The sequence below is a fragment of the Gymnoscopelus braueri genome (genome assembly GCF_963280865.1).
Source record: "Gymnoscopelus braueri genome assembly, chromosome: 10".
Classification (NCBI taxonomy): Eukaryota; Metazoa; Chordata; class Actinopteri; order Myctophiformes; family Myctophidae; genus Gymnoscopelus; species Gymnoscopelus braueri.
This window is the reverse complement of record NC_137611.1, coordinates 7,702,425-7,722,062: the sequence shown is the minus strand read 5'-3', so window position 1 is coordinate 7,722,062 and position 19,638 is coordinate 7,702,425. Positions and strand designations below refer to the sequence as shown.

The following is a 19,638-nucleotide window of genomic DNA, read 5'->3' as shown; positions in this document are numbered from 1 at the left end:
TAGCTTGTGTGGCTGCGCGTGTTGACAAGTGCGCCGTCCGTGCGAGACAATGTGCATGCCGAGACTATGTTTTCGCCGATGTCCGTCCTAGTGTGCGTGCGTGTATTCCGATCGACTACGATTGGCTTTCAAAGTTTGCTGGAGGGGCCCGTTTTGCCCAACATGCCATAAGCACCGCTGGACCCATCGGCAGGAACTTTTCCATGCACACTCCCGGTATGCCAGGAAAGAATCTCCACCCATTTTTATTTTCAAATCGGCCATTTATAGCGCCGCCATGAGACAGATGTTTGCCAAACACATTTGTTGTCACTACTCCTACAGATTTTGTCCAAACCCCACGCAAATCGGTACGCATTATCTCTGTAGTCATGTGATCAAGACGTATCTGTCACATTTGTCAGGATTGTCATCCAAAGTTTCTGGTTGTGGCCGTTTTGTACAAAATGCCACACATCAAGATTGCTGGGAAACTTTGCACGCACATTCCCACTAAGCCAAGGAAGAACCTCCTTCCCAAATGTTTCAAATCTCCTCGCGGTGGCGCTAAAACAGCCCACTAGCCCACAAACAGTCTATAACTGTTGAACCGTAGGTCGTACTATCAACATCTTTTCCCCCTGGATTCCTTGGCCCGTGTGAGATTACATTTCCTGCGATAGTGGGTTCTCTTCAAAACACACTTTTTGCTACTACGATTTTGTCCAAAACTCAAATCGGTACACATTATCTCTGGGGTCATGTGATCAAGACGTATACGTTTGATTTCTCAGATCCCATTCCAAGTGGCTATGACCATGAAGTTTGCGGGCCCTGTCCAGGCAAGCCGGCCTGGCGGAGATCTGTGCTCCAAGGAGCACACTTCTCTAGTTATTATGTGCCACAGTCACGTGACACAGGGCAACCGGTGAATGTTGAAAGGCGAGGCGACAGGGGTTTTGTTTGGTAGCAGACATAGCAAGTCAGGAAAACAAGCACCATAAAATAAGATGCTGTGGTCCACTTTCTATGGCGGCGGTAAAACAGCGGGACTGGAAAACAAGAGAGTGCTTTCCAAAAGAACACTTTACTGGACCCGTCCAGCACCGCAACTGGGCCTGGCCTGGCTGTAGTCATCTAGCTCTTGACGTCGTTGCATTCCACTTAAGGCAGGGACACAGGCAGTTGGTTAAAAGAGCGTAAAAAGACAGGATTGTAATTCTGAGGCCAGGCCAGTACCATTGAGTACTACATTCTGTTATTGCTGTAGAGAAGGTTTACATGCCAGATATAAGATTCTTCTGTATGGGAATTAATGAGCTACATGGATCAGATTTTATAGGTCAAAACCTTGTACACTTAAACCCTATTATACTTGTCTAGCCATTCTATTTATAAGCTTGTAGATCTGCTGTTTTCCCAGAATGTTTTGTCTATTCTTGCAGAATGTTCCCCCTGTTTGGATTTGGCAAAATGTGTTAATATAGCATCACAATAATCTTTACCTTTTATACTTTGGCTATTCAAAAATAGCAGATATACAAGCTCATAGCGCGGCACCGAGTGCCGCGCTATGAGCTTGTAGATCTGCTATTTTTGAAAAATCGTGAAAATGTGTGCAAATCTTTGAATATATATATTTTTCAAAGCGAACATTTGAAACTCAAATCTTTGCTTCTGGGGGGTCCCTGGAACTAAATATTTGAGAAGGGGGTCCGCGGCCAAATATATATCATTTTGTGGGGTCCTTGACATGAAAAAGTTTGAGAACCACTACTCTACAGTTCATGTTGGTTAATACATTTCACTTTGGTAGTGTGTGTGTGTGTGTGTGTGTGTGGATCTCCTCTCTGTTCTCCTTGCACTACTTCTCACCCTGCACCTGTTTTAAAATCCTGTGTACTCTCCCGGACTGCAGCTGATGCAATAAAAGTACCGTGATAAAAACAAGGCGACCTATTTAATCAATACTTCTCGCTATGATATGAGATTCCATGGCCTTGCTGTGTGAATTGATGTTTGTAAAGTGTATTGAGTTATTGTGGCTAGAATGATGACATACATAGACATACAGGCAGACAGGCAGGCAGGCAGACAGACAGACAGACAGACAGACAGACAGACAGGCAGACAGACAGACAGACAGACAGACAGACAGACAGACAGACAGACAGACAGACAGACAGACAGACAGACAGACAGACAGACAGGCAGGCAGGCAGGCAGGCAGACAGATTACTTACTTTAGTTTTCAGCCTCGTAGCTAAACTAATAATCTTAAATGCTGCCTCATGCCATTGCCTTTCTTATCTGACTGCCTGTAAATATAATTTTTTCTTCCCTCTACTTGGAAGTTCTGCTTATTGCTACCCTGTTTCCCTTGCTCTTCTTTCTGTCTCTATTCTTCTTCCGGGCTTTTCCTGAAAACTACAAACGATGGAGCTTTTTACGAAAGAGAATTTCACCCATTGTTGTCTGTGACGTGACAACAAGCTGTCTCTGATTCTGAAACAAATCTCACGTTTTGCACGTCCTCTACAAGGTGCAGTCTCACATTCTGAACCAACCATAGATATACAGAAACCTAGATACCTCATTGGCTGCTGCAGTTCATTAGCCTGGCTCCAGCCCCTGATTCGATAGCCTCGCATTCAGGGTCTGGTGACGCTGTCGAAGGCGGGGTTTTCTCGGGTGAAAATCTACCCTGGCCCAATCGGGATCGGGATAATCCAGTATGAACCAATCGCCAAAGAGTCCCCCTTTGTCCACGCCCCCCATCTCAGAAAACGGCTGCACTGAGAGGGCTTTCAGACTGAATAATGGAGTGAAACGATATATGAAAATTCAGGCTGAGTGTCAGGCTAGCAGTTCATCGGAGCGACCTGTATCTCGGGCGCCATTTTGGAGAAGGCAAGGTTCTAGTATTTTTTATACAACTAGATTCTGCCAAGTTCTGGAAAAGACTGCGCTGTGATTGGCCAGTAGTCAGGAAGCTTGCCTTCGCGTCTACCTTCTATATGTCTATGGAACCAACACTGTTGTCTTTGCCGTCTTTGCATAGGAAACGGCCGGGACGTACCATTCTCCCGGGGGTAAGATCCCCATCAGATGGACCGCTCCGGAGGCCATCGCCTACAGGAAGTTCAGCCCGGCCAGTGACGTGTGGAGCTACGGCATCGTCATGTGGGAGGTGGTCTCCTACGGAGAGAGACCCTACTGGGACATGAACAACCAAGACGTGAGTTACTGCTTCACACACAAACTATAAGTCTATAGTTATCAGTGGTGGAAAAAGTACTAACATTTTTTACTTAAGTAAAAGTACCAATACTGCAATATAAAAATACTCTGTTACAAGTAAAAGTCCAGAATTTTAAAAATACTTGAGTAAAAGTACAAAAGTATTGGCATCAAAATGTACTCAAAGTACCAAAAGTAAAAGTACTAAAATGTTTGAAAATAGCAGATCTACAAGCTCACAACGCGTCGCATCGCGACGCGTTGTGAGCTTGTAGATCTGCTATTTTCAAATAGCCTAGGTATGAAATAGGGCTAAAGTGGTTAATGTATGTTCTATAACATCATAATTTACATCTGTAAAGTAACTAGTAACTAAAGTTTTCAAATAATTGTAGTGGAGTAAAAGTACAATATTTGCCTCTGAGATGTAGTGGAGTAGAAGTTAAAGTATTGTAAATTGGAAATACTCAAGTAAAGTACAAATACCTCAAAATTGTACTTAAGTACAGTAAGTAAATGTACTTAGTTACTTTCCACCACTGGTCTATAGTTATATACGTTGCTGTCATATACCGGGTTTTTTTCCCTCTAAAATCCTATTCCCTCTCACTTGAAATGCCTGCAGTTTACTGGAATATAAAAATGTTGTCCCCTGGGGATAGGCAGGGATTCCGAAGGCCGGTACATTTTGTGTTCCGTCGATATCACAGCACCCTACCATTTAATAATAATAATAAACGTTATTTATATACACTAGCACCTTTCATGACATGAATGCAGCTCAAAGCGCTTTACACAAAAAAAACAATAATAGAAAAATAAATAAAGCAGAACTGCCTCACAGAAAAGCAGTAATACATTAAAAAATAACGCAAAAAGAAGAGCAAAAGCAAAAACATTAGAACCATTGAAAATAATGGCGAAAAATAATGGCATTAAAATAATGGCCAAAACAAAAAGGCAGTGAATCAAGCAAAACAGTGAAGACATGAATAACAACACAGAGATTTAGAGAAAAATCTGCTAAAAGCATGAGTGAAGAAGTAAGTCTGAAAAGCTATCCACAGAGGCAAAAATATGTATCTACAACACATTGAGCTGCCATGCGTGGTAAGCTTGTAGATCTGCTATTTTTGCTATTTTTGAAAAAAGAAAAGAAAAAAAGCATTGGGCCTCATTCACTAAGCTTTAATTGGGTAGGCTACGAACAGGATGTCACCTCAGTAGTCAATAAAGCTCTGATCCATATCAATGTTGCAGTAGGCTATGCCCTGGATTCCAGCGTCATTATTTTACCTCAGCAAGGGTGCGCAATGTTCAGTGGAAAAGTCTTCTGTAATATCCTTTCCACGTTTTGTTAGCCTATTATTTGGTCGTGGGGTAAAACTTTGTAAACTTCTTATTCTCATTACACATGAGAGCATTACTTAATTAACGCTCAGCTGAACCATCGTGCGATCGAGGGACTCGCTTCCAGACAGAACAGTTGTCAAGGCGGTGTGGCGCGACACGTTGTAAGCTTGCAGATCTGTTTTGTTTGACGAGAGACTTAAGTTGAACTTCTTCAGCGTGACACAGCGTTAACATGAAGTTAGTTTCACGTTGGGTGAAGTCGGTTTGAAGTTGGATATTTCCTGCTGCCTTTTATGGTGTTAAATGTGGCGTGGAACAATGCAAATGATCTCCACGGGAGCGCTTGTGTGATAATACGATCAGCTGGGATTCATGCAGATTCATCACAAGATACACCTGTGATCAGCACAAACCAAGGCTCTGCGCCTCCTTTCATGAATCACACGTCAGACTTGATTTATGAAATATACATGACACTTAAATATAGTCGGAAATGTACGCCCAATGCATGTGGTGACATGCTCAAAACAAGGAGGCCAGTTTTAAAGTGAATAATGAACGTACGGTTGAAAAAATAAGTGTCTATAAGTGTCTATCTAAAATAAGTTTAATCTCGGGGGAAAAAAACATTCAGAGATGGAAGAAATATGGATAAAAGATCTGAATTTTTAGGTTAAATGTGAAAGGTAGGGGGTGGCAACTGCCGTGCCCTGGAACCCCAAATGACCCATCCTTATGCCACCATTCATGTTTATATATATTTTTTTTACCCAGCAATGAAATCATTGAGGTTGGAGGAGATGCAATGCAGTACTGTAGCATAATGTTGATTGCTATTTGATAAGCAGCACTGCTTGGTTTGACAGTTGAGTTCCATGATGCTGGTGCATTGAGCTGGACAGACCTGCCTGTTCAGTGTGTCCATATATTTGCAAGATAAACAAGCGGCCTTGAAAACAAGCCTAAAATAAGTGATTAGGCCACACACACACACACACGCACACGCACACGCACGCACGCACGCACGCACGCACGCACGCACGCACGCACGGACGCACGCACGCACGCACGCACGCACGCGCGCACACACACACACACACACACACACACACACACACACACACACACACACACACACACACACACACACACGCACTATTTGAACTGGTAGATCTGCTATTTTGGAAACAAATCTTGGAAGATGTGGAATGTTTTAGAGACATTTTAAAGAGCCTATAGTACCACCACGTGCCAGAGCCTCTCCCAGTCCCGGCAGTGTAGTTCCGGAGAAGCGGCCTGAGGGGCCCTGTCTTTCCCTAAGAGGACTGACCGTGGGTAGCTACTGGGACGTAAGTCGGGGGCTTGATCAACCCCGGCTGGGTCACCTGGGCGAGGGGTGTATGTTGCGAGACCCGAAACACCCGTCGACCCCAGGCTACAACACTGATGATACGTCCCAGGTGCATCCACGTGATGTTTTTTTATTTACAAATGCACGTATCTTGTATGGGGAACCCTGTCCCAAAATATTTTCAGATGGGGGTCCATGGACAAATACATTTAAATTTTGGGGTCCTTGACATGAAAATGTTTGAGAACCACTGGTTTAAACAACTTTAGACAGCAAGCCCAAAAAAAACGCAACCCACAACCACCAATATTTACAAGCGACTTTACAGAAAAACAAGCCCAAAGTCCCTTATAATAATAAGCAGACTTGGCAACACTGAGCCTGTTAGTCATCGTATGAAACCCGCCCCATATTAGATAAATGGTTGCGATTGGCCCATTTCCAGCCAGGTTGGCTGGAGGTTCACAGGCATACCTAACGGAGCAAATTAATAAATGAAGCTCGTAGATTCAGCTGGCTCCCAGGCTCGGTGAACTATAGTCTGTGGTGTCGTGACGCTAATAAATCATAAAATCCGTTCCAACAACACAAAATCCAAAAGCGAAATTAAATCTTCATTAAGGCGTGAAAAAAAAGAACCCCAAATAATGCATCACCCCCAGATGTGAGGCCATCTGTTACACTCTCCAACCCAGGCTAGGAGGCTGAAGTCATGCGGTGGGACCGTTTTGTTGTGACATTGCAAAGGGTGACACTCTCTCAGAGTTACAGAAGTCCCAGAAATTTTAAAATTTTAAAAGAAAAAAAATAGAAATTAAAAGGTGGTTGACAATCACCTTTTCTCCAATCTAGAGTATTGTGTTGATTTTGACAGCAATTGTATTCAGTTTTAGTCATATAGTTTTTTGAATCAAATTCCATTTAGTTTTAGTCATATTTTAGTCATCTGAAATGTTTTACTGTTAGTCTAGTTTTAGTTGACTAAATATCATAAGATTATAGTTGACTAAATTTAAAGTTGATTTAGTCGACTAAAATGTATTTTTGGCGGTGCCTTGATGGCGTCATAATGGCTGATTTTACACTTGGTTGCGTGCTGAAAATAGCTGATCTACAAGCTCACAACGCGTCGCAGTGCAACAGTTTGTAGATCTGCTATTTTCAGAGCACCTGAGCGCAACTAAACATAAAATGACTTGTCTTTTAGTTCTACTGGATCTCTTCTCCTCTAGTCCCTCACTAACATTTTAGTCTAGTTTTTATTTGTTGACTAAATTGACAATATATCTATGTCTTAGTTTTAGTCATCATAGCTTAGTTTTTATTTAGTTTTTATTCAGTTTTCGTCAGTGAAAAAAGGTAGTCGACGAAACATTCTCGTCATAGTTTTTGTCGACAAAGTCAACACAGCTAAAGTAGAGTAGAGTAGTTAATACAATATAACTAGTACATCTGTATGGTAGAGTATGTTCTGAAAGGGGAGCATATGTATTTCATTTTGGAAATCAATAGAAAAGTGTCATGGCGGCTCGCTCCTTAGCCTTTTGGACAGAGGCTGTTTGTGTTCGATTCCGAGGTGTGTCACTACAAGAGCCAGAATTTACATCGCTGGTCCTGCGAGAACTCATGATGAGCTGCAACAGCTATGGATCCACAGTGTAAATGGAACTCTGAAAGTGTGACAAATGGTCTCGTATCGTGGTTAACGATCATAACCATGAGAACCTGGCAGCAGTGTGTGTCAATAAGAGGCGTATACACCAGGGTCTATATCTTCTATTCCCATAGCAGTGTGCATTAACCCTTTAAGACCTGGAACGCATCTGTGTCACTTCTTGATTTGAGCAAAAAAATTACTGCATGTTTTTTTGTGAGGGTATCTATCTACCCTAGGGGCCACAGGGAGAACATGCAAACTCCACACAGAAAGGCCCTTTCGACATCATAAAACTGCATTTTTTTCCGGCAAGTAACAAATTTGCTTTCTGTATTATTTACTGCAGTTTAGACATCGCACGTTAATGGACATTTCCGTCTATGTGAATAACTAAGGCTCAGGACCAGAGCTAGGCGTACACCAGGGTCCATGTGTATTCCCACAGCAGCGTGTTAAGGAGGCGCACACCATGGATCCATGTCTATTCCCACAGCAGTGTGTGTTAAGGAGGCGCACACCATGGTCCACGTCTATTCCCACAGGAATCCATCACAGGAGGTTGACAGGGAGAGGAGCGCAGAGCGCCGGTGCACAGGACCTGCATTCAATTACACAATGGATCAGGGCTGCTTGCTCTCTGGAGGGCTGAATTAAAGTGTGAGCCAAGCCATCTGACAGGGGAATCAAATTGAAAAATAGCAGCGTGAGGAGAGAGAGGATGCTAATAATTCAACATCGCGGAAATTACTATAGAAACCACTTGCTTAGTCAGAGCAACAGTTTGGCTGCTGGCGCCTGGGTTGAGTGTTTTTCTGCATACTTTGATAGAATCTGCCTCGTGTAGGCGGATAGGCCTGATACGGTTGAAATAAGATTGATTCAGATTATCAGCGATGGGGTTATTATAGGATGTTTAAAATCCATTTAAAAAGGGAGGTATTGAGGATTTATCTCTGTGCGTGCGTGCGTGCGTGCGTGCGTGCGTGCGTGCGTGCGTGCGTGCGTGCGTGCGTGTCAGTGGTGTAAAATAACTAAGTACATTTACTCAAGTAGTGTACTTAAGTCCAATTTTGTGGTATTTTTACTTTACTGGAGTATTTCCAATTTTCAGTACTTTTACTTCTACTCCACTACATCTCAGAGGCAAATATTGTACTTTTACTCCACTACAACTATTTAAAAACTTTAGCTACTAGTTAGTTTGTAGATTTTGATTATTATTACAAAGCATACATTAACCACTTCAGCCCTATATACATTTCGGCCATTTGAAAATAGCGGCTCTACAAGCTCACGATGCGACGCATCGTGAGCTTGTGGAGCATTGTGTAGAGCCATTATGATCCATTATGATCGACCATTATGATCCATTATGATCGATCCCCTGATGATTGCTAATCACGTGGTTTTATGACAATTAATGTCAACGAGGTCATCGCGACCTCGTTGACATTAATTGTCTGCCTTTGAAAATAGCATGCCTGGGCCAAAAATACTTAGTACAAAAAAAGGTGCTCAGGAGCCGAGATACAGCATTTTCAGTAATAAGTTAAACAAGAAGTGAATGGAGCAGCAAATATTCGGATCACGATATCTTGGGTTCTGAACCTCCCCCCCCCCCCCAAAAGAAAACACAAAAAACTTGTGATAACTCGTTCTTGGCACTCAGAGAGAGTTAATTAAGTAAATTTTGGATTCCGGACTTTTACTTTCTACATACTTTTACTTAAGTACTAAATGTGAGTACTTTTCCACCACTGGTTATTGAACATAACAGTGAAAACAAGCACTGAAAACACGCTCTGCAACTATGTGAAATATACCACTAGAAACTAACCTCTCTCTCTCTCTCTCTCTCTCTCTCTCTCTCTCTCTCTCTCTCTCTCTCTCTCTCTCTCTCTCTCTCTCTCCCTCTCTAGGTGATCAAAGCGATAGAGGAGGGCTACCGCCTGCCCGCTCCCATGGACTGTCCCGTGGTCATGCACCAGCTCATGTTAGACTGCTGGGAGAGAGAGAGAGCGGAGAGGCCCAGCTTCAGCCAGATCCTCAACATGCTGGACAAGCTCATCCGCAACCCAGGGACCCTGCGCCGGACAGGAGGGGACAGGTAGAGATATACTGTTATACCGTTGGTGCTGTCCAGTGGTTAAGTCTGTCTGTGAGTTAACCCATTAAGACCTGAGGCGATTCTTAAAAATGTTTTCTAAATCCTAACATTTTTTATTTATTTATTTTCTTTTCCCCAAGATTTTTCAGAAATAGCAGATCTGCAAGCTCATAGTGCGGCACTCTGTGCCGTGCTGAGCTTGTAGATCTGCTATTTTTGAATAGCCAAGGATATCTAAAGTGACACAGATGCGCTCCAGGTCTTAATGGGTTTATGTTGATTTTGACAGCAAATTTTGATTTAGTTTTAGTCATAGTCTTTTGAATAAAATTATGTTTAGTTTTAGTCATATTTTTGTCATCTGAATTTTTGGGCGGTGTAGCCGCCCCTATATGTGGGGTTGGGACACCTCATTAGCTGTATTGTGATTGGCTCATTAGTACACCCCTAGCTGTACTGTGATTGGCTGACTCTATTGGCTGACTCTATTCAGCACTGTGATTGGCTAGCGAGACACATGATGACATTAATAACCTATAAATAGGATTATGCACTTCAAAAAATCATTTTTTTTTTAAATGAGCTTCCATCACTATGATGACCACTGTGATGACCACACCGCCCACTTCACACTGGGTATGATTTTCTTTTCTTTTAGTCTAGTTTTAGTCGACTAAATATCATAAGATTATAGTCGACTAAATCTACAGTTGATTTAGTCGACTAAAATGTATTTTTGGCGGGCCGTGATGCCATCGAAAATGGCAGATTTACACTTAGCTGCATGCCGAATATAGCTGATCCACAAGCTCACAACGTGTCGCACTATTTTAGTGCGACACCCATGACGACTTGTCTTAGTTCTACTGGATCTCTTCTCCACTAGTCCCTCACTAACATTTCAATCTAGTTTTTATTTGTTGACGAAATTGTCAATATATTTAGGCATAGTTTTAGTCATCATACCTTAGTTTTTATTTAGTTTTCGTCAGTGAAAAAAGGTTCTGTAGTCGATGAAACATTTTCCTGGTTTTATAAATATTTAATGAATGAAAATAAAAAATGTACAGCGTCCACTGATCCTCGTTTAATGAAAATAATATTTACACTTTAAGAGGATAATCGGTAATCTGTAACAGATTACATTTCAAAAGTAACATACTCAGCCATAAATCTATGTCACATTATAAATAGAGGTTATAGGGCTGCATAGCGATGTGACCCCAGTGTCCCCAAATATGTTGACTGTGTCTGAGGTTTTCCCTGCTGTGACGAGAACAGAGAGACAGATGTCAAATTAATGCATCAATCAGCTATTCAAAATGACTGCTGTGACCTCACCAGGACCCCGACAGACTACTTCAGCATTATACAGTGGTGTAAAGTAACTAAGTACATGTACTTTAAGTACAATTTTTAGGTACTTTTACTGTACTGGAGTATTTCCAATTTGCAGTACTTTTACTTCTACTCCACTACATCTCAGAGGCAAATATTACACTTTTACTCCACTACAATTATTTGACAACTTTAGATATTAGTTACTTTATAGATTTCGATTATTATTACAAAACATACATTAACCACTTCAGCTCTGTATACATTTCGGCCATTTGAAAATAGCCGAAAATAGCATGCTATTTTCAAAAGATTTTTATACATTTTATACATTTGAAAACTTGTGAAACATTCTGCATACTGAGTACTTAAACTTTTTTACTTTAATTACATTTTGATACCAATACTATTATACTTTTACTCAAGTGAATTTTGAATTCCGGACTTTAACTTGTAACAGAGTATTTCTATATTGCAGTACTGATACTTTTACTTAAGTAAAAAAAAAACTTTTTCCACCACTGGCATTATATATATGTAGTTGTTGGCGGGCAGAAGTCTCTCATCTCCATATTCTAACTTTTTGTGTTTTTTGGTAAATTAACCACTTAAACGTGGCATTTTAAATAGACAGGGAGCCCCCCCCCCCCCCCCCCCCCCAATGATGGCGTTGTCAATGAAAACGTGCCTAATAAATCCTTCTACAATTAGTTAATGAATTCAGACCTGCCCTGTGTGCACGCTACATATCTTTGCTGTCGGGCAGAACCCTTCTCTCTTCATCAATCAACTTTTTATGCTTTATTTTTTTTCCTTAATAAATGAATGCCCTACTTCATCATACAAGAGTGTCACGCTAAACTATAGCGAAAATACTGTAGCTCACAACGTGTGAGCTTATGCAGCTCACTGTTTCTGAAAACCTTTGAACGTGAAAGTGGTTAAATCCGTCTAACCAAGTAAAACTATCAACAAGAGCTTGTGACTAAGTGATAAGATAACTACAGTGGATGCATTGGAACACAGGTTTTCCTTTTTTCTTCCTGAAAAGTAACTATTTTGTACATACAAGGTTTTCACCCAACAAGACAAAACAGTAGTGGTTAAAATGATTGTGATGCTGCTTTAAAATATTCTGCTGGGGACCCCTGGGAGCCACCGGACCCCACTTTGAGAACCAATACTCTATACAGTATATTACGTCCATACGTATAGACGAATCCACAGACGCTCTGCCTGTAGGCAATCATAACCAAGCGGTGTCAAGCGGCTGCCGCTCCGCGCCGTGACACTGCAGCTATGATTGCCTACAGGCAGCACGTCTGTGGATTCGTCTATAGATAACATTAAACTATGCTGTGTCTCTTAACGTTGTGGTTGTCTCCTGTCTCCACACACAGAGCCATGCCAGCCATGTGTGACCCCGCCATGGAGGTGTGTGTGTCGGTGATGTCTGAGGCGTGTGTGCCCGCCTGGTCGCTGTGCCAGTGGCTGCAGGCCGTGGGCATGGAGAGGTACCGAGACACACTGGCAGCGGCCGGGTACAACAACCTGGACAGCCTGCTGGCGCTCACACACCAGTGAGTCTTTCTCTCTGTCTTTCTGTGTCTCTTTCTCTCTCTCTCTCTCTCTCTCTATCTTTCTGTCTCTGTCTCTGTGTGTGTGTGTGTGTGTGTGTGTGTGTGTGTGTGTGTGTGTGTGTGTGTGTGTGTGTGTGTGTGTGTGTGTGTGTGTGTGTGTGTGTGTGTGTGTGTGTGTGTGTGTGTGTGCGTGCGTGCGTGTCTCTCTATCTGTCTCTCTGTCTGTCTATCTGTCTATCTGTCTATGTCTGTCTGGTTCTCTCTCTGTCTCTCTTTCTCACTTATAATTCAAGTCACCGTTGCACTTTATCTGCCACCCTCCAAATCACTATTGGATTCAGAGATGCATTCTATTGGATTAAGATGTTTTGTTTTGATTGATTGATTGATTGATGTTTTATTTTTTATAGTTTTTAGCCATAGCCCAAGTGTAGAATAGGGCTTTAGTGGCTAATGTATGTTTTGAAATAATAATAATAATAATCCACAAAGTAGTAGTTACTAAAGCTGTCAGATATTTGCCACTGAGATGTAGTAGTGGAATATAACATATTCTCAGACAAGTACAATACTTGAGTAAATGTATTTGGCTACTTTCCTCCACCAATGCCAGAATGGTAATCAGAAGTATGATCCTATAAATGGAAACGTAGCCTATACTTCATTCAGCGTATAGCAATCGCGGGGAAAGAAAACATCTTGATCTGATTTGATTGAATGTTGATTTTGGACAAAAACATTTTTATCATCATGTTGTAAATGTGCAGAATGTTGAACCGATGACATATGACCATGGTGTTGAATACATCATGGAGCGTAGCAGTGGCCTGTTTGGCACCGGAGCTGGAGTCAGACACATGTACAATTCCCTTTCATTTTCCCCATAGACGATATGTTAACCCTTTAAGACCGGGAACGGTCTTAAAGGGTTATCTTTGGCTATTCAAAAATAGCAGATATACAAGCTCATAGAGCTTGTAGATCTGCTATTTTTGAAAAATCATGAAAATGTGTGCAAATCTTTGAATAATATATATATTTTTAAAGCGAATTTTTTTAACTCAAATGAAATCTTTGCTTCATGGGGGTCCCTGGAACAACATATTTTGAGATGGGGGTCCGCGGCCCAAATACATATCATTTTGGGGGGTCCTTGACACGAAAGATTTGAGAACCACTGATATTATAGCAACATAAGTGTTTCGCAAAACTGTCAGGATTTAGAAGACATTTTGTAGAATCCCCCCAGAAGCAAAGATTTGAGTTACAAATGTTCGCTTTAAAAATATATATAAATTCAAAGATTTGCGCAAATTTTCAATATTTTTCAAAAATAGCAGATCTACAAGCTCATAGCGCGGCACTCGGTGCCGCGCTATGAGCTTGTAGATCTGCTATTTTTTAATAGCCAAAATAAATCTTAAAATGACACAAACACAGATGCGTTCCCGGTCTTAATGGGTTAAAGTGGAACCTGATCCAGGGGAAGGTTGGGAGCCGCTTCTCTTTCGAGAAAATGAATTTATTTTAACATCCAAATCCAAACTTTTACGCTTTATATTGCGTTAGAGAGCATGACACAATTTAATATATTTACTCAGCCTCTAGTGGCAGCGGTGTCAGACTTTGATTCTCCATGTCAACTTTCTTTAAGAAATGCCTCCAGAAATAGAGCTTTTTCTTTTTTACAGCATGACGGGATATAAAATACTAGTTGTGGTAAGTGGTAAAAAAAGCAAAGAAATGTCTCCCAAAAGTTAACCATTGTGTCTGGTTGTGCCTGTACAGGGAGATGGACAGAATCGGCATTATCACGCCGTCACACCAGGAGCTGATCCTCGCCAGCGTGCAGCAGGAAATGATGTCCCACATGCAACACATACAGGAGAGAATGGTTCCGGTCTGAAGGCCAGAAGAAGAGAACCATGGATATAAAAAAAAACGTACTGGATTCTGTTTACCTCATCAGTGCACTTTAGAGGGACCTTTTTTTCAAAAAAAAAACAAGAAGTGGAAGGAAAAATGATTTAAAAAAGGCAGAAGGAAGACATACATACTGTTGTACACCTCTGTTTGGTGGTGAAGAAACCGCCATCTTGGAACAGAGGACAGAGAGACTGAAGGCTTGGGACTTGAAGGTCCATCCTCTTATGTCTTTTTCTATTTTCTATGGAAGGGTTTAGAGCCTCATTTATGCTCCGGGTGTCGCACGTCGGAAATAGCAGACCTACAAGCTCACGCTGTGGCGCGGATGCGACGCCTTGTGAGCTTGTAAGTCTGCTATTTTTGATGCGGGACTCCGTCGTTGCAACGAAGTATGAATCGGGCGTATTGCTGCCATGGCAGGGGAACAAAACTACGGATCAGTATCACGTTTTATAACGTGAAAGGTTTTGTGTGTTTACTGCTACAAAAGATGTTTTTGTTCATGTTATGACAAGATATTTCATGTTATTTATGACTTACTACTGAGGGTTCATCCTCTATGGTAGTGGTTCTCAACCTGTGGGGCGGGACCCCAAGGGGGGGTCTCCACATGATTTTGAGGGGGTCCCCAGATGACAGTAAAGTGACAATTTAAGAAGAAGAAAAGAAAGACAGAAAAGAAAATAAATGAAATGAAAAAATACCATTACTGTATCAAAAGTAATCAACAAACTGTACTGTGAAAACTGGTCAAACATTGGCCAAATCGTATAAGAAAGAGGCACACATTTTGAAAATAGCTGATCTACAAGCTCACAACGCCTTGCGTTGCGAGGCGTTGTGAGCTTGTAGATCAGCTATTTTCACAATATTTATCTGTGGAACCGAGTCAAACTAAATGTAATGCCTCAACTCAAATATGATTATTTTTGGGGGGCCCCTGTGTTCAAATATGATTATTTTGGGGGGTCCCCAGTTCAAATATGATTATTTTGGGGGGTCCCCAGTTCAATTATGATTCTTTTGGGGGGTCCCCAGTTCATATATGATTATTTTGGGGGGTCCCCAGTTCATATATGATTATTTTGGGGGGTCGTGGCATGAAAAGGTTGAGAACCACTGTTCTATGGAATGTTCACAATTTATCTTGTTAAAAAGAATATGTTATATTACGTTTATAATATGAAACGTTTCATGTTTACAACAATACGAGTTCACGTACAAGATCATGTTGAACATGAAACATTCCACATTATAACGCAACTCATCACGTTGACTTAAAACATTTTATGTTACAACAATATCACTGCGTAATATAACGGGAAATGTTTCACATCATGACACGATAAATAGTAAATATTCATAACGAGATAAGTTTGTATGTCATAATAACATGAATATCATTTTTGTATGAAAAACATCTTGTTATAACAAACCTTTCACGTTTATAACGTGATACTGATCCATTTGTCTTTTCTTCGGCCGTGGCAGCGATGTGCTTATTTTCTATTCTTTTGCTAATGTGTGTTTTTTTATTATTATTCTTAAGCCTCACATGATGCAGGGCTGAAGTAGGCAGCATGGCTTCCAAACCGTCTCTGTTTTTTTTTTTTCTATTTGAGAGCTGCTTTGCTGCTTCTGGGCATTTTGGCCACAACTTGAACAAAATACATGAGTTTCTGTTTGTTGTCTGTACATTATGAAATCCTCAGTGTTAATGCTGTGATCCCTTAAGTTTTATGTTTTACCCGAGATTTGAACCCGGGTCTCCCTGGGTTGGGAGACCGAAATTCTACTACCGCTCTTCCAAGAGAGAATCACCAGTTGGTCTTGGAGTAGATATTGCCCTTTATGAGCTTCAGGCAGTACTGCTTGTCAACCTGTAGACGTGTCCTCACCTCTGATTTCATACCCAGTAGAGTGGTATTGGTTTTATGCAGTATGAACATGGCTAAAGGAATGTGATTCAATATGTTTTGCAAGATCGGTATCCTTTTTTTATTATTGTTATTATTATTATTATTATTATTATTAAATTAAGTCCCAGATTGCAGCTTTTATTTAACTCAGAGTTTGGATAAATGTAACCTGTTACATGTATCCAATCTCAGAGTTACAACACTGAGGATTTTACTGTGTGTGTGTGTGTGTGTGTGTGTGTGTGTGTGTGTGTGCGTGTGCGTGTGTGCGTGTGTGTGTGCGTGCGTGTGTGAGTGAGTGTGTGCATGGAGCGCGTGCGCGTGACATTTTATCTCCCAGCTGTTGCGTTGTTAGCTGTCTGTGAATATTTCTCGAATACGCCAAGTCACTAGTGTGTGTGAGAGAGAGAGAGTGCGAGAAAGAGAGAGAGAGAGAGAGAAAGAATGCATCATTCCAAGCTCTTAATTACCTTCATCGGAAGAATGTGCTAACATTTTTTTTATTATTGTGCAAATCTTTTTTTTTTTTTCATGTGTCTGTCGAGATTACAGTAGATGTTTAGCTCACAACGTCTCGTGTTTATGTCATAATGTCATAATGTCTATAGTTTATTGTAAATATTTAGATAACATGAAGACATCTCATTTATTTATGGCCTTTTTCTATCTTAGTCTGTAAATTGTAAAATAGAAACGTTGAGAGTAAAATTGTAACGATTGCCTTGTCACATTGCAATAAAATGCCACAAAAAAAAGAAAAGAAAAAAAGTGACGCCCCTCCCTCAGCGTTTTGGTGTTTGTTGGAAAGCCAATCACAGCTCTCCATACTGAAGTGTTTCCCAGAGCCTTCTAATAGGAGAGTTACGTCAATGAGGGGGCAGAAACAGCGCCGCCGCCGGTCACGTGGTTCATGTAAACTCGAAATAGTGACAAACGCCCAGAGACTCCAGTGCATTCCGTAAACTTCCGGTTCAGGCCTTTGTCACTATTTGCCGATAAAAGGCTCTGTAGATGAAGTGAACCGAGGTGACGCAACTCTCCTTATATGACTCTGGTGTTGACTCTGGTGTTTCCCATGCACTGGGTCGGGACCCATTTTCAGTCCACGGACCAATAGTTTGAGGTCGTTAGTAAATGTCCCTTTTTTGTTTATATTTCCTACAATTTGTTAAAAGATTTTTTTTCAAAAACATTTTCCAAGAAAGGTCCAAGAAAAATGTTTTTTTTACTGATATTAAAAACTTTAAAAAAAAAACTAATTACAAAAAAAAACTAAAATAGTTAATCTACAAGCTTGTGAGCTTGTAGATCTGCTACTGTATGTTCAGTAAATAGTGTTTAAAGGGCCCTTTAAACCCTGTTACTTTTCAGGATTCAAATTTTTTTAAATTGCAAAAGCTGCAGATCGACAAGCTGCGCCGCTTCACGCAGAGGTATTTTTTTTGGTGTGATTTTGTAGTACAATAACGTGGGGCGTTAAATTATGAAAAAACAAACAGTTAGTCAAACAGTTTCTGCCCGACAGAGACGATTTGTAAAGGTTGTATTTTGGTGTTGTCTTAAATGGAACCTCGGCGGGGTCATGTGATCCAGGAAGTGTTATATGAAGCTCGGCGGTCCTTTACAGGCTGCTTATTGTCACAGTTTAGGAGCAGAGGAATGTGTTTGTTCTGTCTGTGAAACTTTACACTCACTACTTAGTGCCTCAAACAGGCACAACTACTTCAGAGACACACACACAGACGCACACACTCACACACGCACGCACTCACACACACACACACACACACACACACACACAAGCGTGCGCACATGCACACACGCATGCACGCATTTCCCCATGAGTAACAACTCAATGTAACCCAGGCTTCAGAGTTAGGATAAAAAATTACCAGAAAATTGTGAAAAATGTTGATGTCCTCACAAGTATAGTAGTGTGTGTGTGTGTGTGTGTGTGTGTGTGTGTGTGTGTGTGTGTGTGTGTGTGTGTGTGTGTGTGTGTGTGTGTGTGTGTGTGTGTGTGTGTGTGTGTGTGTGTGTAGAGAGTTAAGCTCAAAAGAAGAGGGTGAAACAGGACAGAAATGTGTCACCATAACGTCTGTGTTGTGTTGTGTTGTTGGAGGTAAATTGGGATGAGCTGGCAGAGAGAACTCATGATCACTACATCTGGCTACACACACACACACACACACACACACACACACACACACACACACACACACACACACACACACACACACACACACACACACACACACACACACACAGAGACCGGGGAGTTGATTGGTGGAAGCCTTTGATTTATAAAGGAGGAGAAAACATGATCTCCTTCCTGGCAAAAAAAAAGTCAATGTTTTCACTGCCTAATGAGAGGTATGTTACACACCACACACACACACACACACACACACACACACACACACACACACACACACACACACACACACACACACACACACACACACACACACACACACACACACACACACACACACACACACACACACACACACTTCCTTGCCTCTTGCGCTTCTACCACAACTCTCACAGCAGGCGAGATGCTGATGGTAGTTAATGAGGCGGATCCCTCTGAGAGAGAGAGAGAGAGAGAGAGAGAGAGAGAGAGAGAGAGAGAGAGAGAGAGAGAGAGATGAGAGACAACTTACTTAGCCTAGTCTTGAGGCAATGTAAGAGGCTGTGTGTGCAGAGAAGAAAAGAATAAAAACAGACAATTTGGTGGGACAGGCTTTGTTTGGCAAAACACCACACAATGGCTTGTATTTTGAGATGGCACAACTTCCTACCACAGTGTCCTGGTGTAAAGAACAACACTGTGGTCCTGATCACATAGGACTCGGTTTGCAGGCTGTGCAAGGCCAGTGTTTAAAAGTGCCACATTTTATTTTATTTTTATTTAATTTCATTTCATTTCATTTTATTCTATTTTCACAGACATCAAAGGGGGCTTGAGCCTCTGCCCTTTTACTCTCCAGACCATGAATGTAGCACTTATACTAGTTGGAAAGAAATGCAAATGCCCCCTTTCCATGCTGTACCTGAACGCAGCATTCAAGAGAATTGCCTTTTCCAAACTCTCCTGAACTTGAATGCAGCATTTTATGTTGAAAGAATTGCATCTCCAGTATTGGCTTGAATCTTGATTATACTTAGTTGAGTGCCGCATCACG

General features: G+C 41.4%; 1 protein-coding gene across 1 annotated transcript in view; it reads left to right on the top strand.

Annotated features, from left to right (window-relative positions):
- LOC308092876 (ephrin type-A receptor 4-like) overlaps nucleotides 1-15,302 on the top strand; it is a 74,301-nt gene extending 58,999 nt beyond the window's left edge. Inside the window, exons 17-20 of the mRNA XM_080438983.1 lie at nucleotides 3,041-3,217; nucleotides 9,500-9,687; nucleotides 12,426-12,605; nucleotides 14,394-15,302. Coding sequence (XP_080295109.1) covers nucleotides 3,041-3,217; nucleotides 9,500-9,687; nucleotides 12,426-12,605; nucleotides 14,394-14,511 — 663 coding nt within the window. The 3' untranslated portion in view covers nucleotides 14,512-15,302. The remainder of the gene's footprint in view (nucleotides 1-3,040; nucleotides 3,218-9,499; nucleotides 9,688-12,425; nucleotides 12,606-14,393) is intronic.
- The last annotated feature ends 4,336 nt before the right edge of the window (nucleotides 15,303-19,638 follow it).